This window comes from Diceros bicornis, chromosome 16 (genome assembly GCF_020826845.1).
Source record: "Diceros bicornis minor isolate mBicDic1 chromosome 16, mDicBic1.mat.cur, whole genome shotgun sequence".
In the NCBI taxonomy this organism is placed as follows: domain Eukaryota; kingdom Metazoa; phylum Chordata; class Mammalia; order Perissodactyla; family Rhinocerotidae; genus Diceros; species Diceros bicornis.
The window spans coordinates 7,712,512-7,738,730 of NC_080755.1; the positions used below are offsets into that span (position 1 = coordinate 7,712,512).

General features: G+C 44.7%; 1 protein-coding gene across 1 annotated transcript in view; it reads left to right on the top strand.

Annotated features, from left to right (window-relative positions):
- Positions 1–11,269: 11,269 nt before the first annotated feature.
- Positions 11,270–26,219, top strand: part of RAB31 (RAB31, member RAS oncogene family) — a 123,835-nt gene continuing 108,885 nt past the window's right edge. Inside the window, exon 1 of the mRNA XM_058556720.1 lies at positions 11,270–11,640. Coding sequence (XP_058412703.1) covers positions 11,602–11,640 — 39 coding nt within the window. The 5' untranslated portion in view covers positions 11,270–11,601. The remainder of the gene's footprint in view (positions 11,641–26,219) is intronic.

Here is a 26,219-nt window from a genome sequence, read left to right on the forward strand (position 1 = left end):
AGCTGTCAGCGTGTCCCAGGGATTTCACTCGTCATCCCTTATTTTCTCAACAAGTCTTTATGGAGGATCTACCAGGGGCCCCGGCACAGCAACTGTACCGTGCAGCTCAGGTGCAAGCACACAGTCTTGTTTTTCTGGCCAGCTGGGGCTGGTGAACACACCAGACTTTTGTATTGTTTCTCTCTTTCATTTTCTGAACATGACTCTTCTCTATTTCAGGTCTGAGCTGCAGCCCTCTCTCAATTCCCTTGGATGGTGAGGAAGTGATGCCTTTTTGTTTCACTTCTCTGGATTGTGCCCTTGAGTCAGGCTAGATATTGCAGTCCAGACAAGGTTCCCGACATCCTGGTGGTGTGGTCAGAGCAATCTTCCCCAAGTAGGGCCTTCTCCTCCTGGGGTCCACACCTCCACGCAGCAGCGCGCTGTTTTATTCTGAACCACCATCTTGCGCTCTGACCCGTCTCTGCTTCTCCACTAGCTCGTTCTCTCTAGTTCCGCCATTCCTGGGTCACTGGCTTAAACTTTACAGACCACATCCTTTCCACTTTGGACCTGGATCTATTATTTCCAATTTTTATTTTTATTTTTTAATTATCATTGCCCTCTCCTCACAATATTGATGTGGCCCAAGCCTACATTTATGTTCATGAATTCTCACCTAGTGGCCACAGCCTCAGAGGTTTGGGAAACAAAAAGTCTATTTCTTCTGAGAGTCACAGTCACAGGTAAGATCAGACTGCAGGCTTCCTGATGCCAGGGCTCCTTGTTGACACTTTGCATCTCTAGCCCCTGGCCTTGTACCTGGCACACAGTGGGTGCCCGATTAATATTTGGGGAAACAGAGTCAGGACCAATATGTATGCACAGTAGGTGGTGGATTCAGGATAAGGAAAAAGTTAGCTGAGTATTCTATTAGTCACAGTTCTCCAGAGAAGCAGCACCACTGGGGTGTGTATATATGTACATATAGAGAGATTTATTTTAAGGAATTGGCTTATGTGATTGTAGGGGCTGTCAAGTCCAAAATCTGTAGGTTAGGCTGGCAGGCAGGAGACTCAGGGAAGAGTTACAGTTCAAGGGTGAAGGCAGTTGCTCGAAGAATTCCTTCTTCTTCCAGGGAGGTCAGTCTTTTTCTATTAAGGCCTTCAACTGATTGGATGAGGCCCACCTACATTATGAAGGGTAATCTGCTTTACTCAAAATCTACTGATTGAAATGCTAATCTCATCTAAAAATACCTTCACAGAAACATCTGGAATAATGTTTGACCAAATATCTGCATACATGGCCTAACCAAGCTGACACATAAAATTAACCATCAAAAGTATTATTGTCAGGTTTATTGTTTGCTCTTTAGTTAAGAATTCTAGGGCATTAAGAATAATATAGTTGAGTGAAAAATGTGTTTCAAAGATGTGATCTCATGTATTCACTAAATATTTATTACTTTTACTCTTTGAGAGAGACTCCTCAGCCCTGCAGAGAATGCCAATGTGTTCAGGATACTGTCCTGGACCACTAGGAACTTCCAGTGGTCAGGGAGAAGTAGGATCTGCACAGACAGCAGGGGATGTGTGATTGTGCAAGCCAGCACTGGCTCTCTCCTCTTTGCAGCTAACTCCTGATTCTCTGCTCATCATTGCTGTAAATCCCTGCCACCACCTCAAACTACAACAAAGTAAACTTAAACACACCATGTGGTAGTTAAAGTGCTCATTGACTACTTACAGTGTCTGGGCTTGAATCCTGGCTGTGACCCATAAAGACAGACCTTTACAGAGACCTTTTTGCCTCAACTTCAAGAACAGTAGCACCTTCTTCCAGGCAGGAGGACAGTGACAATATTGGGATAAGATACTTGGCAAGGTGGTACCTGGTACCCAGCTAGCAATTAATACTCCATTAGAGTTTGCTCTCCTTAAGAGTCATTCTCCCTTCCGGACTTTCATATTAAAAGGGGAGAAATCCAACCAGTTATCCTGACCTAAACCTTCTAGGTCCCTTTTCTTCCCCTCATTATCCTCTAGATGCGAATATTGTATATTTGGCAAAGAGCAGAAAGCTTTCAGATTCTTTATCCCCGCTCCCACCAGAACCTAAAGATAAGCTTCATGAGAGTATAAATTTGCTCATGGAGAGTAAAACAGAAAATAAACAAATATTTTTTCAGAGAAAAGACGAGTCAAGGCACCCACATGACAGAACGGCTGTGAGGATATATATGTATACACATATATGAAGAAAGAACGTGTGACTCTAAAAAGACAACCCACGCCACAGTCTGGCCAGCTTGCATGAGCACTCCCCCTCCTATTCCACTCATAGCGGCATGGAGCTCCAGGGTCTAGGGCTTTGCAAATTTGATAAGTGGAAAAAATTGTTTCTTGATGCTTCAATCTGTATTTTTACTTACTTTGGAAATTGAATACTTTCTTCATACATTCATTTTCTACTTGTGAATTGCCTGATTGTGTCTGCTCATTTTTTTTTAGAACAGTTTTAGGTTCACCTCCAGAGGAAGGTACAGAGATTTCCCATATACTTCCTGCCCCTACACATGCATAGCCTCTCCCATTATAAAAATCCCTCACCAGTGGATACATTGGTTATGATGATAACCTACATCGACACATCATAATCACCCAAAGTCCATAGTTTACATTAGGATTCGCTTTTTGTACATTCTGTGGGTTTGGACAAATGTATAATGACATGTGTATCCATCATTATAGTTGCATACAGAGTATTTTCACTGCCCTAAAAATCCTCTGTGCTCCACCTATTCATCCCTTCCTCCTGACTCCTAACCTCTGGTAACCACTGATCCTTTTACTGTTTCCATAGTTTTACCTTTTTCAGAATATGATATAATTGGAATTATACAGTGTGTAGTTTTTCAGATTGGCTTTTTCATTTCGTAGTATGCATTTAAGATTCCTCCATGTCTTTCATAACTTGATAGCTCATTTCTTCTTAGCTCTGGATAATATTCCATTGTCTGCATCCACCACAGTTTATTTATCCATCGACCTACCAAAGGAAACCTTGGTTGCTTCCAAGTTTTGGCAATCATGAATAAAGCCACTATAAACATTTGTGTGTAAGTTTTTGTGTGGACATAAGTTTTCAACTCCTTTGGGTAAATATGAAGAGCATGATTTTGGATCATATGGTAAGAGGATGTTTAGTTTTGTAAGAAACTGCCAAACTGTCTTCCAAAGTGGCTGAACCATTTTGCATTCCCACCAACAACTAATGAGAGTTCCTGTTTCTCTATAGCCTCATTTGGTGTTTTCAGTGTTCTGGATTTAGGCCATTCTAATAAGTGTGTAGTGCTAGTACCATACAACCCAGCAAATTTTATAACCCAGCAAGATATCCTTCAGTAGGCAAATGGAAAAATAAACTGTGGTACACCCAGGCCGTGGAATATTGTTCAACACTACCAAAAAAAGAGCTAACATGAGCTGTCTCGTTGTTTTAATTTGCTATTCCCTATTGACATATGATGTTGAGCATCTTTTCCTATTTATGAATTTATGGCTTATTTGCCATCTGCATATCTTCTTTGGTGAGCTGTCTGTTAAGGTCTTTGGCCCATTTTTTAATTGGGTTGTTTGTTTTCTTATTATTGAGTTTTAAGTGTTCTTTGTATATTTTGGATTACAGTCCTTTATCAGATGTGTCTTTTGCAAATATTTTCTCACAGTCTGTCGCTTGTCTTTTAATTCACTTGACATTGTCTTTTGCAGAGCAGAAGTTTTTAATTTTAATTAAGTCCAGCTTATCAATTTTTTTTCATGGATTTTGCCTTTGGTATTATATCTAAAAAGTCATTGTCATATCCAAAGTCACATAGGTTTGCTCTTGTTATCTTCTAGGAGTTTTTGCATTTTACATTTAGGTCTGTGATCCTAATTTTTGTGAAGGATGTAAGGTCTGTGTCTAGATTCCTTTTTTCTGTGTGTGGATGTCCAGTTGTTCCAACACCATTTGTTGAAGAGAATATCTTTGCTCCATTATATTGCCTTTGCTACTTTGTCAAACATCAGTTGACTATATTTTGGGGGGGTTATTTCCAGGCTCCCTATTCTGTTCCATTGATCTCTCTGTCTGTTGTTTCACCAATACCACACTGTCTTGATTACTGTAGCTTTACAGTAATAAGTCTTGAAGTCGGGTAGTGTGAGCCCTCCAACTTTGTTCTTCTTCAATATTGTATTGGTTGTTCTGGGTCTTTTGCCTTTCCATATAAGTTTGTCAATATCCACAAAATTACTTGCTGGAATTTGAATTGGGATCGTGTTGAATGTTGAGTCTTCCTATCCATGAACACGAAATATCTCTCCATTTATTTAGTTCTTTGATTTCATTCATCAGAGTTTTGCAGTTTTCCTCATATAGATCTTATACTTATTTTGCTAGATTTATACCTAAGTATTTCATTTTTTGGGGTGCTAATGTAAATGGTATTGTGTTTTTCACTTCAAATTCCACTTGTTCATTCCTGGTATATATGTAAGTGATTGACTTTAGTATATTAACCTTGTATCCTGCAACCTTGCTATAATCTCTTACTAGTTTCAGGGTTTTTTTTGTTGTTGTTGATTCTTTCAGATTTTCTACATAGACAATCATGTCATCTGCCAACAAGACAGTTTTATGTCTTCCTTCCCAATCTGTATACCTTTTTACTTCCTTTTCTTGTTTTATTGCATTAGCAAGGACTTCCAATTTGATATTGAAAAGTAGTGATGAGGGGGGACATCCTTGCTTTGTACCTGATCTTAGTGGGAGTACCTGCTCATTTTTTCTAATGGACCTTAGTTTCTTTCTTTCTTTTTTAATATATTAATTCTTTCTTAATAATAATATAGTAAGATCTTTAGCTGTCATATTTATGCCAAATATTCTTCTAGATTGCAGTTTAAAAAAATTGTGTTTATAATATTTCCTCTACAAAGGAGGTGTTAACTTTTATGTGTTCAAATTTATCAGTCTTTCTCCTTGTGATTTATGAAAGTAAATCTGCATTTTCCTTTCTCCATTTAGGAGAGACAGAGTTAGGTCCCCTCCATCCTCAGCCTCTCCACAGCCTACCACCGGATAATCCTGGCTCACCACTTTTGAATAATCACTGACGGCAGAACCAGGAAAGATTCTATAGCCTGAAACTGAGGGATCCACATGCAGGCTAACGGAATAACTGTTTGGAGGAAGGTCAACTTCCCAGAATATTTGCCCAAGAAAGGATTCTGCTTTAAAATCCCCTTTACCAGAGCTGTGATGGATTGGTTCTGAAGGAAAGTTTCAGTTTGATAGAAGAATATAACGTTTGAGACCTGTGGGGTGGGGGGAGGGGGGAGGGGGGAAGGGGTCAAGTGGGAATCAGGAATGAGAGGGAGAGCGAGAAAGAGAGAGAGGGAGAGAGGAGAGTTAGAGGAAATTGTGAACCACCAAAAGGGGGAAAGAGGCCTCACCAGGGGGCTGGAAAACTAAGCAATCTTTTCTCATTTCCTGTTTCTTTTTTAAAACCTGGTATGTCCTTCAGTGAAACAGTTGTTATTTAGCTGAAGTTATAATTTGCATATTTAAGGCTTTCCTGTGAACTATGTGTAAGATGGTGAGAGATTATAGGTAATTTAGATGTTTATCACTCTGTGTAAAGTGTTGGTGCTGTTTTCTAAGTCTAGAGTCTTTTCTACATTCAGAGCTGAGAAACTGAGGTAGGAAGTGAGGATGTTTGGGAGTTAACACTTCCTTTTTAAGGGATAGTAGCAACCTAGAAACAGTTTTACAGGCTTAGGGAAGGGAATAGGGTGACCAATCGGCGCTGTTTGCCTGGGACTGAGGAGTCTCCCAGGACTTGGGACTTCCAGTGTTAAAACTTGGACAATTCCATGAAAACTAGGATGGTTAGTCATATCACACACACACACATGAATCCAATTTAATGCTCCCCCCAAATAATGCAACAACCTTTTTATATCCACTTTTCCACAGAGCATGAAAGTGTAGGTCTAAGAGATTCAGGAACTTCCTTAAATTCACACAAACTGGGGATGAAGGAGCCTAGATTTAAACTTCTTTCTGTCTGATGTTAAAGCGCTCTTTCTACCATACCACACTTGAGATTATCTGTTGTGCTGATATGCTCACTCTCTCATCTACTCACTCAAACGTTTTCAGGGTACTGAATGTGTGCCATGCTAAGGACTGGATTATAGATGATTCATAGCAGGCTCTGTCACACTGGTAAACCAAGCAAGTCAATGAATAACAGCGAGAGTAATAGTTCAATGATAATAACCACAACAATAGAAGTAAAATTTGCAAGAGTTCCAATGTAATTGGAGCCTTAAGGCAACTCAGTTAACCATTAAATTAGGTACCTAGGTCTTCTGAGAGGCACTTGGAATTAGGGGATAGTTAGCATTCGGCTCTTCCTAGTCTAGGGCAGTGTTGGGAATTCAGACAGAGCAAAGTCTAGCTCTGTGTCTGTCTGTCTGTGTGGTCTATGTGTATATGTGTGTGTCTCGCTCTCCTTTTCTCTCTCACACACACATACTCTCTTTCTCTCTCTCTCACCTTGTGGTTGACTAGGTTCAAACTCTAGCCATCTTGATCATCTTTCCCCTTACTTGGGGGCTGGGTTTGATTGAAGTCAAGGTTTGCTGACTCTGGAAGTTATACTCATTTTCTTAATCAAAAGATTAGAAAAATGAAGCAAATATACTGAGCCTCAAACATTTAACAGCATATTATAGTTGGCTGTTTATTTGTTTGCTTGTTTCCAGGGTAGGCTCCACACCAGTGAGTGTTCTCTATCTCATTTGGTCGCCCTCCCAGTGTCTAGCATAGTCAGCATCTACTATTTGCTGAATGATTGCGTGTGAACAATTAAAAACAAATTCCATAAGATATCAGAATTGTTCCCAACATCTAAAGTCAGTTTTCTAGTTTGATAACAAATAACGTTAAACACAAACTCTTTTAAGAGAGAAATATATCCTAAGCTCCACAGTACTACTCTAAGCAATTGTAGTGAAAATTACATGTCTAGCCAGAAAGAATAACCTATTGATGGCCTAAGAAATGAAACCTGGTAGTGTTGACTTTGGTCTGCATCATTGTAATTTCATTTCTGAGTTTTACAAGTAAGCAACGAAAATGAATAAGACTGACTGGGTTACATGTTGTTTATGGCTTTTGGGAGGTGGTCTCCCAGCTGAATCCATTCATTGACATTTTGTGGGAGGTGTTAATACATATCTTGTATCTTCTTTTTACTCAACCCTTTCGGCTCAACCAGAGATTGGAAAGACAGTAGAGGCTGATGGCAGGAGTGTCCTCGAAGAGGCCAGTTAGATGAGGAGGCTGGCACAGTGCCCAGTGTTGAGACTCAGGAAGGTGTATCTGGAAAATCTAAAAATTACCGCCTGACACCAATCCTTTGTGAGAGCCCGAGAGAGGACTCCCTTATTTTAAGTGCGGTTGATTTGCTTGTTCTTGAACATTTCTGAGTACTCCCATTCAGGTGGTAATGGAGAAAATGAAGAAGGTGGCTCCTCACCCTCTTCTGCTCTCATCCATCTGTCCAGTGCTGACAGCTCATTGACTTCTCCGGTTGTTGCTCCTGAGCTTCTAAGAGATGTCACCGTCCTTTCCACACAAAGATGAAGACAACTGGAGTGGCCAAGGCAGGACAGTCATTCACAAAGGGATGTGTGTCCAGTTCCCTACCACGCCCTCCACCACGCTGCCCAGTTCCTGGTGACTGGGGACCATTCTCCTCCCCACAAATGGAGGCTCCTTCTGTTCTCAGGTGTCCCCAGCAACTTGGAATCCCTTATAGGCTGCTTTCTCCTTCTCCCATTCTGTGGGTGAATTGCGGGGTCCGTTCACCTCTGCTTTCCTAAACCCCTCAATTTCCTCTCTTACCCTTGTGTGTCCAGGATTCAGCTCCTCAAAATTTGTTTAAAGGGTCTAAGTTACAAATAGGAGAAGGCAGCACATGCTAGTTAGAAGGTGTCTGAAACTTAAGGAAGAGAGGAAGGAAGGAGGTAAGGAAGAGAGAACGGAAAGAGTTGTTCAGAAAATGATGAATATTAAAAAGGCTTTTTCACTCATATTGCAAACACTAAAGTTCCATTAAAAAGATATAATTATTAAAAACAGAGGTCATAAACATTTTGGTTTTTCCTTAATTGGCCCTTGAGCAGACCAGGTGACTCACCACTGGTCCGCTGAGATCAGCCTGCAGCCTGGGGAGCTATAACAAATTCGTATGACTTATACTGTTTAACATGCAGCTTAGTGTCGCATTATTCTCACAGGAACTTCTTTGCTATAAACTTGTCTATAAATCTACGCACTTCATTAATACCTAAGTGACATGTACTACCATTCACCGTTAAATATACCCCAATAAAGATACCACAGGGGCCGGCCCCGTGGGGTAGTGGTTAAGTTCGGCATGCTCTGCTTTGGTGGCCTTGGTTCTCGGGTTCAGATCCTGAGTGCAGACCTACACCACGTGTCAACCATGCTGTGGCAGCGACCCACCTACAAAACAGAGGAAGACTGGCATAGATATTAGCCCAGGGCGAATCTTCCTGAAGCAAAAAGAGGAAGATTGGCAACAGATGTTAGCTCAGGGCTAATCTTCCTCAGCAAACAAAAACAAAAACAAAATAAACACCAGAGTTTGCTTAGTCATCTCCAAATGTTAAGAGATTTCAGTGGTTTCTCCCTTTAATGCCATGATTAATGCAGCTGTACTCCCTTTATCTCAGTAGAGATGAGTTTTTGTTTTTCTAATGTATTTCTTTGTTTTTTTGGGTGCATGTTTATGCACAAACAGGAGGCTTTATACGTTCATTTTTCTGTGTTTGTTTCTATATTATTGTCCGAAAAATGATTTGCTGGATCAAAAAACATGATCAGTTTTATGGCTGTTATTGGCTTTTGCTAGATTTAAAAAAAAGAATGGGGTGATTTTTCCAGTCACTTTCTGGTCACTTGGTCGATTTGCACTAAATACTTTTTGGTGAATTACTCTTTTCTTTTAAAAGAAATCCCCTTACAGAACCTTCCAAGACGAAGTCCAAGGATGTCCTCATTCCAGGCACAGCCATCCTATCGTGTGGATAGCTCCTGGGTTCTGGGGCCATATCATAAAGATGACTCTGTGGTCTCCCAGTCCTAGAGACTCACAGAACAGTAGTCTTGTTTGAATAGCATAAAAGGCCAAAGATCCTGTTGGAAAAAAGCCCTAGGTAGACTGAGTTAAAAAGATTCATTACTAGTCACTTTTCTTTTTAAAAAATTTCTGGTCATTTTTAAACCCTGGTGATACAGCAACAATTCTTGCTTAATCTATGGTACCTCTCATATAGACAGATAATTACATTTGTGGATCTGCTTAGACCCTGTCTTGTTGTAAAAGGGATTTAGTTTCTAACTACGTTATTCATGTTGAGTAAATGCTAAGAGAAGTGTGAGCAGAGTACGTGCAAGCTGGGGGGGAGATTTTACTAAGGAGGTGAGATTTGAGCAGGTCTTTGAAGGATGATGGGTTTCACCACATGGGCAGAGAAGAGGCTGGTTCGGGCAGGGTCTTGCAAGATATGCCGAAGAGTTTGGATTTCATCTTGTATGGTGCTGTTGAAGGCTTGAAAGCAGCAGAAGAGCAGAAGTCTGAGTTAGTACAATGACCTTTTACTTTACAAAGGTCTCATGAGAAAAACTTGCCTGATCAGAATGAGACAGAGATGAGGCGATTTTTAATGGGGCTGGGGGTGGGGAGAAGGATAACCAGACCGGGTCATTCGAAGTGGGGGAAGGCCTGAATAAAGGACTATTTCGGGAGAGCCTAGAAACCACACCGGCATCCCAGACACCTAGGCTAATAGAGAAGAGGGTGGAACAAGAAGAATCATGAAGAAGAGTAAGGCAACAGAAGAGAAACTTAGTCGGCTCATTTTTGAGTAGGTAGTAGGACTACCACACTGAAGGGTTAGTCCTGCTCTCAGTGACCTATTGCAATTTTATGAATTCCCACTCATTCCAAAGGGTGTAGGAAGCGGAAACGGCTCCCACTCTGGTTTGACTGGCTTTTGATAAGTGAGGAGAAATGCCAAAGGGAAGCGCCACTACGTGGAGATTCAAGTCATACGCCAGGGCCAGCTTAGGAGCTAGGGAAGGCTCTGAAGGCCTTGCACGGGGGATGCTTTACCACCTGGGTCTCTGCAACTGTGTAGCAATTGTTCTCCGCTCAGCAAACCTGAGGACAGTGAGGTATTGTGACCAGGGCCCAGTAATTCTGAGCAGGCCTCTTTTCACCCTGCCCACATGGAAGACTGTCCTTCGGATGCTAAACCAAGGACAGATCTTGATACAATAATCTCCGTGTTGAATAGGACTTGTATCTTGTCCATAGCTACTTTTGGAACAATTTAGTCCAGATTTGTGTGAGGGAGTAGCCCCCACAAGCCTCCACCTGGCTGGGGGAAGCCCCTGCTGCTCTGGGGAATTTAATTGCCACTTGTCTGTTTTGGGGCCTGTTCTATTCAGGTCGATATGACCAAAAAGCTGACATTTCTGTAGCAGCAATAAATGAAGTCGTCTGAGCTGATGAGGTATCCCAGGCCAAGTATGGAGAAGACGGGAGGGCAGTTCCCACAAGCCTCCTTTGACTGTCTCAAGCCAGAGCCTCTCCTTATTTCCTGGTTAAGGAAGGATGCAGAAGGTCTGCCGGGAGCTACGTATTTCTAGCTATAGTTCTGAAGGCTGGGTGTCCGCCCAGGCAAGTGGTAGCATTTTCTATGCGAGCATGGCTGCTTGCTCTCTAGAATGGTGTTTCCTTTCTCAGACACGGACACGCCTGTTTTGGAGGGAGGAACAGACCATCGCTTCTACAACCTTTGTCAACTACATATAGAAAAATGAACTCAGGGCTGGAGTGCAGAGCTACACGGGGGTGAATTGAAGCCCCGATATCAGGAACTGCAGGAGAAGGCGGGCTGTAAAGTTAACCCCTCCTTCTCATCCTCACACAGCTACCTTCTGAGTGGCTTCATTTCTGCCAGGAGCCCAGAGCGTCATTTAGTGAGGGGACTACACAGAATTCGAAGTGCTCCCATATAAATGACCTCGGCTGAGGATGAATGGAATCCGCAGTGACGAGCCAGTCGTGGGGCCAGGTCTGCCTAGGGCCGGTCCTGTCCTCCGTCCACCCCCCGGGGCGTTTCAGCCGGGGGCGACTGGAAGGGCAGATGCCAGAGCGGGCTCTGTCGCGCCGGATCCAGCTGCTGAGCTGGTCTGAGGGAGGAGGCACTCTGCCAGGGCGCCGCAGGTCCCGGGGTGGCTGACGCCGTCCGGGGCGTTCCTGGCAGCTGGGGGCCGGCGAGGTTAGACCCGAGGCCCGGGAGGAGCCGGCGGGCGGCCACGTGATCGACCGCGGCGGGGCCCAGAAATAGCAGCGGCGGCGGTTCCGCCCGCGGGCTGGAGCGAGGGAGAGGCGGAGACTGGTGGCCGCCGGCTCGGCACGGGCGCGGCCCCGGAGGATGCTGAGCCCCTGCCCGGCCCGGCCCCGAGCACATGATGGCGATACGGGAGCTTAAAGTGTGTCTTCTCGGGGTGAGTCCTGCGCCGCCGTCCCGGGGACGGCCTCGTCCCCTGCGCCCCCTCCTCGTCCCCGCGCCCCCTCATCCCCTGCGCCCCCCTAGTCCATGCGCCTCCCACGTCCCCCGCGCCCCTCCTTGTCCCCGCTCCCCCTCGTCGCCCCCTCGTCCCCCACAGCCCCCTGGCCCGTGCACCCCCTTGGTCTGTGCGCCCTCCTGGCCCGTGCGCCCCCTGGTCTCCCGCGCCCTCCCTAGTCCGTGCGCCCCTGCGGCCCGTCCCCCCGTCCCAGCCGTGCTGCGGCCCGAGTCCGAGCCTGCCCCGGAGCTTTCTCGATTCGTTCTACCCTCGCTGGCCGGCCGGTTTCCCGGGGTCCGCTCGGGGCTCGCCGCGCCCGGGGCAGTGCCAGGCAGGGCGCCGGGACCCTCCGTGAGGCCAGAAGAGCGGCGGCCGGTCCTGGCCACGGCCGCGGCCCCTCCGGCCTCGGAGGGCTTTCTCCTTCGCCTTTGATAATTTCCTTCCGGCGGAAACTTTAAGTTACTCAGCCAAGGCGCCGAATCCTTTTTGCCTCCCGGGGGCAATTGATTTATTCACTTTTTCTTTAAAGAAAGCCCAACCAAGGGTGAGAAAACGCGAGGGGAGGACCCGACTGGAAGGTGAAGAAACTAGACTATAGAGGATTGCGCCCAGAAAACTTGCGTGCTCCGGAGAAAGGCGGGATGAGAAAGTCCTCTCCTCCCGCCACTTCCCTCCCAAAGTGGGTCTTTCTGAGCCTGAAGAAACGTGAAAGAAGCCAGAAACAGAAACAAACCCCCTAGCCGGGGGACTGGCAGACCTGTCAGATGACGCCCCAGGGAGTTCAGCAACGTGAAGAGTCATTTCCTTTTGGGTGCCCACGTCAAATTCCAAAATTACTTCTTTTGAAAGAGCTGGTTTTAAGCCGAGTTTTTAGCAGCCTTTGGCATCGATGCCTAGTGTACTGCCCTTGGCAAATCTGGTCTCCCAAGAAAACCGCCTCCTAAACAAAGAGCAGGAAAAGCTAGACCCGTTCTTGTTTGTCTGAAAGAAATGCTAACTGTCCCGTCAAGATGGACGTACAAGACAGCGCATAAAGAGGAAATGGTTCTAGGTTAGGATTGAATTGTACCAGACCAAGGGCACCCCGTCTAGGCTCTTCTGGAACCTTTGCAGGACGGTGTTCTTGACTGTCTCCCATCCCTGTCCTTTGCCAGAACTCCATTTACATTAGATTGTCTGTTTCGTCTAGAATTCCAGGGGATCTGACAAAGGTCCTGGCTTCCATGTTACCTCAGCACAAACTACGCTTGAGGGGTGGGGGTGGTGGTGTTCCCACCCCTATGGCTTGCTCAGCCACAGCTAGGATCTGGATAGGATGCTGCTCTAGTCTTACTCTGTTGACCTTTATCAGTGTTGCAGGAGCGGGTTTCATTGTCTGCCTGGCTCTCCAACACAGTCCAGATGTAAATTCCAGGATTCCCATCTTTTCCTTGTGAGGGGTCATTTCAGCCTCAGGGAAGGCCTTCAGAGACGTAGAAGGAATGCCATGTCCCGAAGATTGGTGTTGGGAATAAATGAAGTATGAAATGTTTTGCCTTTTTTTCCTCCATGCTCTCTCTCTTGTCGTCTACTTAGGTGGCACCAGCCCTGCCCCATCGCATGAATTATTTTCGATTTCACTGCTTAGGGATGAGTCTCTCCATCCTTCTACAATGAAACAGATCAGGTGGAAAGAGCCCCGAGTGAGAAGGCAGCAAACCTGGGTTCTCATTCTTTCCCGCTCATTAGCTGTGCAGTTTTGGACAAGTACCTTAGTTGCCTCATCTATAAAATGGACATAATAACATGTTATTTTTTAAGGCAGAGGAGTATACCAGATGATCTCCTGAGATACATGGTGCCATTTCCTGCTAACCTATGATCCCAAGGTGACAGTTAGCAAGCCTGGGAGATGAGAAAGCTGGAGGAAATCTCTTCTTTTTCTCTTATCTCTAAGAGTGAAACATACTCTGTTAGTGGCTTCCTGGACATGGTGCCTCACCTCGTTGGTTAGTTCTTTGCAGTGGCTCTGTTGGTAGGAGACTGGAAAGGAAGAACAGTGCCAAAGCAGAGCAAGAAGGTATTTCTGGGCAGATGGAGGCTTTGAAGCATCAATCATATCACACCACATTCGTGGCTATCTGTTTTTGAGTGGCTCTAGGTTTTAGTCTTATTGAGGTCAGAGAATATCTTATTTGGAAGGGCCAGTGACCTCATTATCCACACTGAGTAATTACCCCCATTTGGCTAGTCCTTTCCTGGGCAAGATGTGTGTGACAGGCTGTATTCTCAGCTGCTTATCCAAATAGGGCGATTCTCTGGGTGAGGTGGCATTTGGGTAAGGCCAAAGCCGGTTTAACTGCCTTGGGTTTCCTCTCCTGATCTGAGAGAGAAGGCTGTGGGTCAGTGGCTGGAAGAGGCAGTCAACACCAAGTCCAAAAGTCCTCTCAGAATTTTAACAGGAACCCCAAGCTCCTTTGTTCTTTGTGTCTGGATGTCTGTCTTTTCTGGATGAAGTCTTGCATGTGGCTAGCACTCAGCTTCCTGTTTTTCAACCACTGCCACACCTCCCTGAAGTCTCAGTATGACCAAGACCCTAGCAGCCACACCCACTGTTGGCATCACTTTCTGTCGGGCCCCCTTGAGAAGGTGGTAGAGAATGGGGACCTCCTAGCTGAAGTCTTGCTGTCTCACTGGAGAGGCTGAGGGGCCAGTCTCTGTGTCTGGTTGATTGCCCTGACTGCTCAGTGATGACTTGGGGACGTGCTTCCCATTTCAGGCACAAGGTTGTTTCAGGCCCGGGCAATGCAGACTTCTCTCCTCCTTAGCGGTAGTCTCCTGATGGGGGTCATTTGCATTAGGTGGAAGAGAGAGTGGGCCAGGTGGCGTGTCTTTTCTCCCTGTACCTGTGCCTTTCAGAACCCTGATGTTAGGCGTGTCTGATCTTATTGCTTTTGGTGAGTGCTCCCAGATGGGATTGGACAACAGTCTGTGGAACATTCTCTGAATGCTTTGTGCTCTTGGAAGAAACCAAAGACTCAAGAGCACTGGGTTTATTTAGGCTACCTGTTATAAATTCTTGGCACTCATTGTTTTCATGGGTGGACTTTCTCATGTTTATCCCAAGCCTTTGTGAATGTCCTTAACTGGGATAAGCCGGGCCATTCGTGGAAACTAGCCACGCAGGAGGGTGTGTTTGACAGGGGTCCTTGTTGGACATCTAGAACCCCATGAGTCTTGTTTTTGCCAATAAAGTGCCCATAGGCCTCTTTTGTAATCTTAACTAGTATTATGAAACATGTAGCTTAAAAACAACACCCTTAAAAACAGCAAAGTATGTTAAAAAAAAAACTAACAAAAACAATATTGAGGCAGCAGCTGTTCCAACCCCAAAGGTGGAAAGCTTCCCAGTATGCGTTTTAACTCACATCACCACGTGGCAAAAAGCAAGAGGAGAGAGGGAGAAGGGAGAGGAGCCGGGGAGAGGGGAGGAGGAAGGGAGGAGAGGATCTTTTCTTTTATTATCTCCCCTGGGTGTGTGTGTTCGTACACTTAACAACTGCTTCCGGATGGAATCCCAAAGAGATTTATATTTGGACTTGGGTTGTCTTGACAACAGTTTGGAGATTTCTGCCACTTCCTCAACAGCTGAGTGACATGACTAAAAAATAGCTGAGGGCATCCCTGCTTCTGGTAAGGAGCTTGGCAAAGCCTCTCCTTTTGGCCTTTGATAGAATCTGTATGGTGGTTCATCACAGAGCAGTCAAATGCCTGGGATGTGGTGTGACATCTGGGCAGTGGGGACCAGTATATGGGCCTTTACGTGAAGGGGCTGTGTGATCCCTGACGGCCCTAGGACCCAAGAGTGGGACAGATTTCTGTTCATAGTGAGGCACGTCAGTCAGAGCTGTGGAACCTCACATGGTGAGCGACAGTGAGCGCTCCATTACTGGAAGTATTCAACCAAGTGATATGAATCTGTTAGGGTTATTGTGGAAGGACGAATGCATAGGATGGGGAGGAGTGGGTGAGGTAACCATCAAAATTGCTTCCCAAGTCTGAGATTTTGTTGACACAGTCATTTTTTCTTCTTTCCAGAAACTAGCGTCTGAGATTTTGTTGACACACTCATTTTTTCCTCTTTCCAGAAACTAGCGTATCTCTTGGGGGCGTGGAGGGAGGCTAGCAACTTAATTTATTTCTTACCAAACCTGATTCCTCTAGTAAATGGAACCCCTTGTGGAAAGTGTGGTTCAGTGTTGGTGACGCTGGGTAGAGAATGAGTATAAATGACCTAGTGGGATGTCCTCCAGCAGTGCCCAGGCCAGTTGGTGGAAGCCCTCAGGGTCCCTTTGTTCCTGTTCTATTCAGGGTCAGCACAGCTGCATCTCTCTCAGCCGTCAGAGCTCAGTGCGCCTCTGGTGTGTGTGTCAGAATCATTTGTGGTGCATTTCCACCTCCCGTGGTCCCTCCCCACCCTCGTCTGTAGCTCTCAGGCTGTGCCCACCTCTGCCCTGGCCCACTGTCCCTGTTGTAGTGACTGTGTTGTATCCCTCAGGTCAGCTTCAAGGCCATAGCCATTGGAAAATAGAAAACTTTACATTTAAAGCTGCTAGGATATAAAAAGATTTTGAGCTCATGCATTAGAAAAGGTCTTCAAATTTAATCGTGTCCAACAGGTTAAACTAATTTTGATGCTTGCGTGTCTATGCAAATATTACACTTTCATTTGTCTTAGTTTTTATAATTTATAATACGTGCTTGAAAATGGAATAGCCATTCATTCGCTCAACCCTTCACCATTTATCGAGCGCTTCTCTTGTACTGGGAGCTATGGGTGGCTGCAGGTAGGCAGGACAGCGTGATCCCTGTTTTCAAAGAGTGCCCTGTCTTTCCTGGGATGTGGACACACCACCGTGAACTCACCCACATTGCTTGTGTTCCTGCAGCTTGCTTGACTGCACTTACCAGCGAGCCATGCACCACAGAAGTAACAGTGTGTGGCGATGATAAATAGCGACTGTCTTCCATCTTATTAGACATGAGGGTACGTGAGGGACAGAAATTTTTTGCACGAGGTCTGTTTTCAGTGCCTGCTGTGGATAAGGTGCTGTGCTAGCTCTGCTGGAGATGGAAATGGCTAGGGGGTTCTGGTCCCCGCTTGAGCCGGAGAGGCTGCAGTTGGGCAGGAAAGACAGGCGCGTGCACGGGAGCTAGCGTCTGCCGCAACGGTGATAAGTGGGGTGCTGCAGGTGCCGCGCGGCCCCGGGCGGACTGTGGAGGTTAAATTCCACAGTGAGGGCGGGGAAGCGGGCAATCTGGGAAGGTCTCTTGGACTGGGAAGGATTTGAACAGCCTCCCACTTGGAGTAGGGCTTCGACAGGAGAGGAAAGGTGGGCGTGGACCCCAGGCACCAAGGAAAGCAGGCCGGATCTCAGGTATTTCCTGGAGGGGGCGGGGGGCAGGGAAGGCGAGGAGCACAGCCCCGCTCTCCTGCTGACTCCTAGGCTCTCTAGCTTGGGGGCTTTAACTTTTAACTCCCTTTTCCCCATGTTCTATTTTGAAGAATTTCAAACTTACAAAACAGTTGAAAGAGTACAGTGAATGTCTAGACCCTTCACCAGATTCAGTAGGGGTAACATTTTGCTACTCTTGCTTTGTCTTTCTCTCTCTAATGTATGTAAATAATGCTAATTTTTTTCCTGAACCATCTGAAAGTAAATTGCAGATATTATGACACTTCACTCCTAAATACTTCAGTATGTATCTTTTAGGAAAGAAGACCTTCTCCTGCACAATTGTAATACCATTATCTCACCCCCAAAATTGAACACAGATATGACAGTAGTATCAAGCATATAGTTCATATTCAGATTTTCCAGTTGTCCCCAAATGTCCTTTACAGCTGTTTAAAAAATCCAGCATCCACTCAAAGATCGTGTATTACATTTGCTTGTCATATGTCTCATCGAAAAGAGTTCCCCTCCTTTTTTCCGCCACGGCATTGGCATTTGTGAGGAATCCAGGCCAGGTGTCTTGTAGAAAGTCCCAAGATCTCGATTTGTCTGAGTGCTTCCTTATTGCTTCTTCCGAGTTAAGCGTTTGGGTGAGAAGACAACATAGGTGATATTGAGAGGTCTTATTTTTTATGTGCTCATGTATAATATTAAAATATTCTTTCCCATTTACTTCAATGACACTCATTCAAAAAATACCTCCTAGCTTCTACAAGCCGGGCAGTGGTGTGTCTCAACGAAACACACACAGGGCTTTGACCCTGTGGAGCTTACATTGGAGCAGAAAGGTGGGAAAAATAAATTATATGGCCTGTTAAAAGGTGGTAAGTGCTACACGGAAAAAAAGACACGACACAGAGCCGACAGAGCTGAGCGAGGAGTGCGCGATCTCCCGGAGGTGGGGAGCAGGTCGGTGGGGGGCTGGGGGTTGGAGAGTTTGTCTCTGTCAGAGACCAGGTGCGAGCATCTGCCTCTCACTTACCCAGTGGTTGACTTTGCTTCTGCGCCTTCAGTCCCAAGCATCGTCACTGTGCTGCTGAGAGTAGCTTCTGTCCTGAGGAGCTGGAGTTGACTTGCTTACTGCCTAACTTTGCTAGCAGAAATAAGAAGAAAAGCAGGATTTAACATCCGAGTTACTCATCGTGGAATCTTCTGTTTCGATGAGTCTTTTTCTAATATATTTCCTTGCTTCTGATGCCTCAGACCTGCTCTGATTTCTCTGGAGGTCATGAACGTGGCTTCTGCTTGCTCAGAATTTAACCCAGAAGGTAGCCTAGGCTACTTTCAGTTCCCCTAGAGCCGCCTAGAAGACTTGGGTTGTCGGGGAATGGAATGGGCCCTGCAGGAGGGCAAGCAGAACCTAGCGGAAATCATCTCCCGCCCTTTTTCTCTTCTTTGAACAAGATACCAGAGGGCTGGATCCCTTTGTATCAACAGTAGTTTTTTCTAGAAGAAAAAGATATTTGAATTCTCCAGAATTCCTTCCTTTTTGCCCTCATGGATTCACCATTCTAACTAGGTGTGCAAATAAAATGTATAGTCCTAAAAAGTGCGTTTATCCAAGACTTCCCTGGAAGGGAAGAAGAGAGAGGAAGTGGGGGGCAAAGGGAGAAAGAGAGGAGAAAACAAGAGAAGGGGAAAAAAGTGTGTATGTGTGGGAGAGAGAGGGAATGGCAGGCACATGCCTGTGCACACACACATAGTCACATAAAATTTGTCCAGGGGAAAGAGCAAACTGTTCCTGTTTTTTTTTTTTGCTATTGCCGGCGTATTTGCATTTATGACAAGCTTAATTAAGAAAGTCTTTTTTTTTTTAAAGAACATCTCATAGCATCAATACTACATACTTCATAGACATCTTTCATTTTACAAGCTAAAATATTTTTAAAACTTTTTCATAACAAACTTCTAAAAAGCTATTTTTTCTCATTATTAAGTAATCCATGCTTGTTTTAATTGAATTTTGCATCTAATTATGAGGTAGGGGAAATGATCAAGTAGTGAAATGATAAATATTGATTTTGGTTTGAGATCACAAAGATTGGGGATACGGATGATACCTTTAACCTCATTTCTTTATAATAACACATAATTGTACTAACTTGCTGATGTCTTGTTTTCCTCTAGTTGGTTCAAAATCCTGCAGGTGTGAAGAAATATCCTGCCTGCCCTCTACCTCCTGGCTCACCTCTTGGCTCTTATTTCCCTGTCTTTTCTTTTATCTTCAGGCAACTGCTTTTTTATTTTTTCATCAACATCAAGCTCACCATTCTCCATATTTCTTCGGTTATGTCTCTGTTCTTTTCTGCCCCAGCAGGAGCATTTTCTTCCATCATTTTAATTTGTTTTTTTATTTTTGCCACTTCTCATTGATGAATCATTAGCCTGTCCTCCTTTAGAGAGGCTTCCAGGGCTTAGCACTCAGAGGAGGATGCTTCTGGCTCTGCTTTCCACTCGCCCCCACCTCCCCCCCTGTGGAGGGGGCGTGTGCTGAGTGCAGCCACCTCTCCCCCTGCTGCCAGAGCAGACCCCAAAACCAGGCCAGGCTTACCATTTGGAGAGTAATGCAGGTATTGTTTGAGTCTTGTTTTAGTTCTAAAAGCAACAAAAAGGAAGGTGTATAAAGTAAATGAGGATTTAACTAATGGGTCGTGTGCTGTGGGTGATGAATAGAGATTTCCTGGAGCTCTGGGGTAGGCACATATGACAATTTCCCATGGAGAGGGGACTCTGTCCCTGAGGTTTACAGTCCAGCAGTTTACTTGGTCTGATAGGTTAAGTCGCAACACCAGACAACCCCGTGGGATGTCACATGATGTTTGCAAGGGAAGGGCCGGGGATTTGGGAGTGCCAGGGAGGGCATGTCGGTGCCTGCTGATGTGGTGAGGCTGGGTGCAGGGAGGGAGCTGTTCGGGAGGGAATGGGGTGGCTCTGTTTACACTATATGTGCATATACAGGAAGAGAGTCTGAAAAGACTCAAGTTCAAGGTGGTTATCCGAGAGGGGTGCTGATTTGCACTTATAAATAACTTCTTCTTTCTCTTTTGCTTTTGTGTTGGCTTATTTAGCGAGCACGAAAAATTTACTGCGGGGCCCAAGGAGATGTTTGACAGGTAGAGATCTATTTGTTTGTTACTGGAAATAACTGATGATAAAATTGGAAAGTAAATTTAGGTCAGACTGTAAAAGGGCCTTGAAATGTGAAAGTTTATGCCTTAGAGTGGTGAAATGACAGGAGTGTCATCGAGGGGGACACAGACTGATTGGCTTATCAAGTAGGGCTGTGCTTTTATTTTGTTTTTTTAGAAAGAGTGGCCCTGAGCTAACATCTGTTGCCAATCTTCCTCTTTTTCTTTTTTTTCTCTCCCCAAAGCGCCAGTACCTAGTTGTATATCCTAGTTGTAGGTCCTTTTAGTTCTTCTGTGTGGGATGCCGCCTCAGCATGGCTTCATGAGTGGTGAGTAGGTCCGCGCCCAGGATCCGAACCAGCGAACCCCGGGCTGCTGAAGCAGAACGCGAGCACTTAACTCATGCTACCGGGCTGGCCCCTATTTTATAAAAAATTATTTTATTGAAGTCATATTGGTTTATAACATTGTGTACAGATGTACATTATTATATATCAGTTTCTGTATAGACTGCATCGTGCTCACCACCAATAGTCTAATTTTTATCTGTCACCATACATATGTGCCCCTTTACCCCTTTTGCCCACCTCTCACCCACTTCCCCTCTGGTAACCACTAATCTGTTTTCCTTATCCATGTGTTTGTTTATGTTTCACATATGAGTGAAATCATACAGTATTTATGCTTTTATTTATGCAGGTCATTACTCGGGCTCCCTCTTCCACTGAGGGAGGCAGCCACCGCCTTTAGGGGGGAGTGAGGGACCTCTTCTGTGGCAGGTACAGTCTGCTGATCTGTTCTGTGGGGTCTTCAGGTTTTCTGTGCCTGTTCATTTTGATGCTATCCTTTAAAAAATAAATAAAATTACATCCTGGATCTTCCAGGTGGTCATCCTATACCAAAACTCTGTGTCACAACTTTAATGCCCATTAAAACTGGCTAATGAGAAAAGAACTGAGGCAGAGTTAGTACAGAAATAATGCGCTGGCGCCACGTGATGACCCAGTGATTCCATAGCACAGGCCACAGGTGTTTACTGAGTGCCTGCTCTGTGCGATGCTGTAGGGGTGGGCATACAGCAGGTAACAAAATGAACCCAGGGACCCTGACCTCATGGAGCTGACATTCTAGCAGGGGTGACCAACTGCACATAAATTCCTAGTATGACAAATAGTGATAAGTGCAGTGGAGAGACAGAAGCAAGGAGGGGGCCTGGGAGTGCTGGTTGGGAGTGGTGCTTTAAGTAGGCACTTAAGAAAGGCCTCGCTGAGATGACCTTTGAGTTAAGATAAGAGACAATATTCATGAATTGTCTGGGCCCTCCCCACAGAGGGGACCCCAAAGCTGGGGTGGGGGTCATGCCTGGTGAGTTTGGGGACCAGCAGGCAGGCCACTGTGGCCAGAGCAGAATGACAGTGGACAGAACACAAGGAGATTTGGGGCCTGACCGTGTGGGTTCTTGCAGGTCAGTGTGGGAACTGTGGTATTTTCTGGGAGCCAGTGGAGGTTTTTGTGCAGAGCAGTGGCACGATCTGACTTACCTTTTATGAGGATCGCCTTGGTGGCGGTGTGGAGGGTCGTCCATGGGAGGATGCATGCAAGGGAGCCGGTGGGAGGCTGCTGCCATCTGCCTGGTGGGACGTCATGGGGACTTCCTCCAGACTGCAGCAGCCTGGGTGGTGAGCGGGGTCCCATTCCAGCTGTTTTGAAAGTGGAACTGAAAACTTTGCTGACACATTGTGTGTGGAGTGCAAGGGAGTTAAACCATCGCATGGCACATGGTGACAGAGCATGCTGACCTCAGAATCCAACCACAGCCCTGAGCTGTTTCAGTTCAGCAGAGTAACATCGTCCATCATATAGACTAATATTCATTTGAATGTTATTGCTTTTATAGTTTAATTTGTATTTAATTAATACATTTATCTTTATTTTGTAGTTTTAGAATAGCAAAAAGTTTGTGTGTACTTTTATCATTTGTATGTATTTACACAATAATTAATGTCTACATTGGGGTCCATGGGATTGCTTTTCCCCTTAAAAAAAGCCTGTAGAGTCTTAAAAGGGCCTGAGAAACACTGCTCTAACCACTAAGGTGGGCCCTGCGCTAATGGAGGCATTGTTCCCTAATGAAGTGTCAGAGTGTTGGCAGGACTCTGGGAAAGGGGGGCTCCGTTCCAGGATCATGGCTCCCTGGGCACCACTGGGGGAAGGTGGAGGAATGTTCTGATGTATGCCGCATGTCGGCCTGCGGTGCTATGCCCAGAGTAGCAGGCCACAACTCGACAGTCTTACTACTTTTTCTGGTGTGACACAACTAATGGACAACCTTGAAAATCCTAGATCCTCCCATGTGCATACATAGTTGAAACCTTAAAGTGTATGTGGCAAAATTAAGTGAAGGATGCATTAGCCTTTTTAAAAATGCCCTTCTCATAAAGGCATTATTTATATAAGCATGTGATTCATGAACTCAGTCATTTAAAGATCTTACAAAATAATTCAATTTAAAAGGAACTATTCATAAATATGGTATATCAATTTTTAAAAGAATTTAAAAAGATGTGTTGTATTATTTCTAGACCTCCACCTCATAGGTTAATCTTAGTAAAATAACTGAGTATATAATATTGTACAATAAAATAGAAATATTTTAAAAATATTATTGTTAAATTTTTAATTGATATAATTTACTGACTTGAATATGTTCCTGCTGTAATGTGAATTGCATTATTGTACTTTTACTTGCATCAGCCCTGGGCTTCTGATTTGTTAATCATAACTATTGTGTCATGACTAACCAAATGTGCACATCCTTATTCTTGCTTATGAGCAAGGTAGTTACAGACACTTGTGTCTTGGTCATATGTCTTTGACTTCTTCCTTATTAAAAATATCCACGGGTAAAAGAAAAACAGTAATTATAAATTCACAAGCACTATAATAATCTGTAATTGCCTCTTCCTTAATCACAGCAGCATCAGTAATAGTTGAGAAGGATTGGTGCACAGTCCTGGAATCGAAGCCAAAACGTACTCTGTTCTTTCCCATCAAGAAAGCACTTCAGAATGCCTTTGATTAAGGAGGATGTTGCTGTGCAGAGGAGCTTGAAAGCACTCTAGTTTATGAGGTCACCATAATCATAACAGCTGACATGTACTGAGTATTACTCATGTGCCAGACACCATGCTGTTTCAGTTATCCATTGCTGTGTAACAAACCATCCTGAACTTAGTGGCTTAAAAGAACAATTTCTTATTCTTTCTCACAGTTCTGGAGGTTGACTGGGCTCCTGTGCAGTTTCAGTCAGATGGTGGCTGGAGCTGGAGCCATCTGAAGGCCTCGTCACTCTCATGGCTGGTGCCTGGGCTAGGATGGCTGGATCAAGTGGGGCCAACAAGGCGTCTCTCCCCATGGGCCTCTCCATGCAGTTAGCTTGGGCTTCCTCGTAGCATGCAGTCTCGGGGTAGTCAGACTTGTTAGGGTGGCTGGCTGTTTCCAGAGTGAGTGTTACAAGAGCTTTGGGTGGAAGCTAAAAGGCTTCTTGTGACCTAGCCTCACAGATCCTAGATTGTCATTTCTGCCACATTTTATTGATCAAGCAAGTCATTAAGGCCAACTTAGAAGCAAGGGAGGAGAATTAGACTCGCGTCTTAACAGGAGGAATAGCAAGAATTTGTGGCATCTTTAATCTCCCTGCTGAATAAGTGTTTTACATACATGACGGCATTAAAGGACTTGTAAGGGCGAGTTCTATTATTATCCCCATCTTACTGATGAGGGAACTGAAGCTCGGGGTTAAATGACATGCACAAAGACTCATTGCTAGTAAATGATGCTTCATGGGTTAGAACTAGCTTTGTGTGATTCTAAAACCCAATGCACGTAACCTCTTTGCTGTGCTGCAAACTCTGATATTAGTCACAGATTACTTGTTTACAATCAGCATGTTTTAGGGAGCGCACCAGTGGTTCACTAGAATGGGATTTAAAAAAATAAAAGGTCTTGTATTAAAAGAATCATAATTTAATAATTGGAACCAGGTTTGAAGTACTTCCATGGGAGAAAAAGAGGCAGATTCCCACAATGTAAGGATCCTGGCCAGGATTTTTGGGAGGTAAGAAGACTGTTTCTTGCTTCTGGGAATTATTAGATGTGAAGAGGCAGTGTGCAGTATCAGGGGTGGTCGGATCTTGAAGACAGTGAGATGACCCTAACACATCGTAACAACACTAATGCACGGTGACAACGACAACAAAACAATGGCCCCGTATCTGTTTAGCACTTTACGGTTCACAGCGTGCTGTCCATGTGTTGTTTCATTTTGGTGGACATTTTGTCCCTGACTGCGGGTGTGAGAGACTGAGGCTTAGTGATGTTGACGGCCTTGCTCAGGGTCACCGAGCCTGTGCGTGGGGCGGCCTGGAGCCCAGGCCCTTCGGTTGGTGCACATTTCCCAGCTCACCTGTCCAGGAAGCAGCTGCTTTACTTCAGTCCTTTTCTTCCCTCACTCCCCGTTAAGCACTGTAATAGGGCTTGGGAAATGTCAGTTTGTGAGTTGTGATCAGTCAGCCAGGGAGGCCAACCTGCTGGATTGTAGGGGCCTGTTAGACCTCAGAAGTTTCTATGGCTGCCCTACAACTGACGCAACTGTGCAGCTCCCTGTGGTGCAGCGTGCTGGAGAGTGGATGCGCCTTGGGGCAGAGACGTGGGTACTTACTCTGGCTTGGCTGCTCACTATCTCAATTACCGTGGCAAATCCTGTAACTTCTGGGCTCAGTTTCCTTCCAGTAAAATGCTGACAGTTTGCATATATAATCCCTCTGACAGGTCACACTGCCTGGCATATTATATTCGAAAAATTTGCTTACCTCTTCCCCTGAAAACCATTTTACATCCTAATAACCTCAAGGCTTAGGGAGTTTAGATTCTTTCCACAAGAGGATCTCCAGTTTAATTTTTTTTAATCTGCTTTGCTACGGGATCTGGGCTGGCATAGGTGCTAAGAATAGCTTTTGATTTACCATAAGATACGTAGACCTTCATAATTTTCACTAATTTGACCAAATTTGTAACATACTCTTTTTTTTGCATTATTTAGAGAATACTTTATTAGTTTCTGTAATCAAACCCATGTAGATAAGACCTAACATATTTAATACAGTGTGTTACCCCTGTACAAATGGAAAAAATTATGTTTAATGTTTCTAGACCAATATGGCTGTTAATTTCTGTACAATGCCAACCCAACACGGTACAACTGGGATACTTTTTCCAAAGTTGACAGCACAGCTAAAGTTTCCAAAAATTGAAATTATATATGTATGTAACATACTCTTTTAATTTTTATATTGAAGTATAATATACATAGAAAAAAGTGCACAAATCTCAAATATAGTGCACAATGGATTTTCACATATTGAACAGACCTATGTAAACACCCAGATCCAGAAACAGAATAATACTAGCTCCTCAGAAGCCCATTGTGTTCCTCCTTCCAGGCATTCTCCTTCAAAAAAAAGAAAAAGAAAGAAAAAAAGTAACCCACTTTCCTGATTTCTAACACCATAAAATTATTTTTGCTTGTCTTTAAATTGTAACATATACTTAACTGTAGGATCTTCATTATTTTGAAGTAATTATACTAAAGTGGTGTTGCTTAATAGAAATTCCTAGAACAGGAGCTTCCCAACTAGTGGGCGAGGGGGCTGCCGACAGCTCGCAGGGGTGCAGGGACTCGGATGCTGACCTTGGCAGGTGGGGCTGGGCAGGCTGCCAGCCACCCCGTGCCCGTTTGCCCAGTGCTATACAAATAACATCATTTTCTGTGTTTGCTAGCATGTGAAAAAGGTTGGAAAGCATTGCCTTAGGAGACCTATTTTAATCAATTAATTAA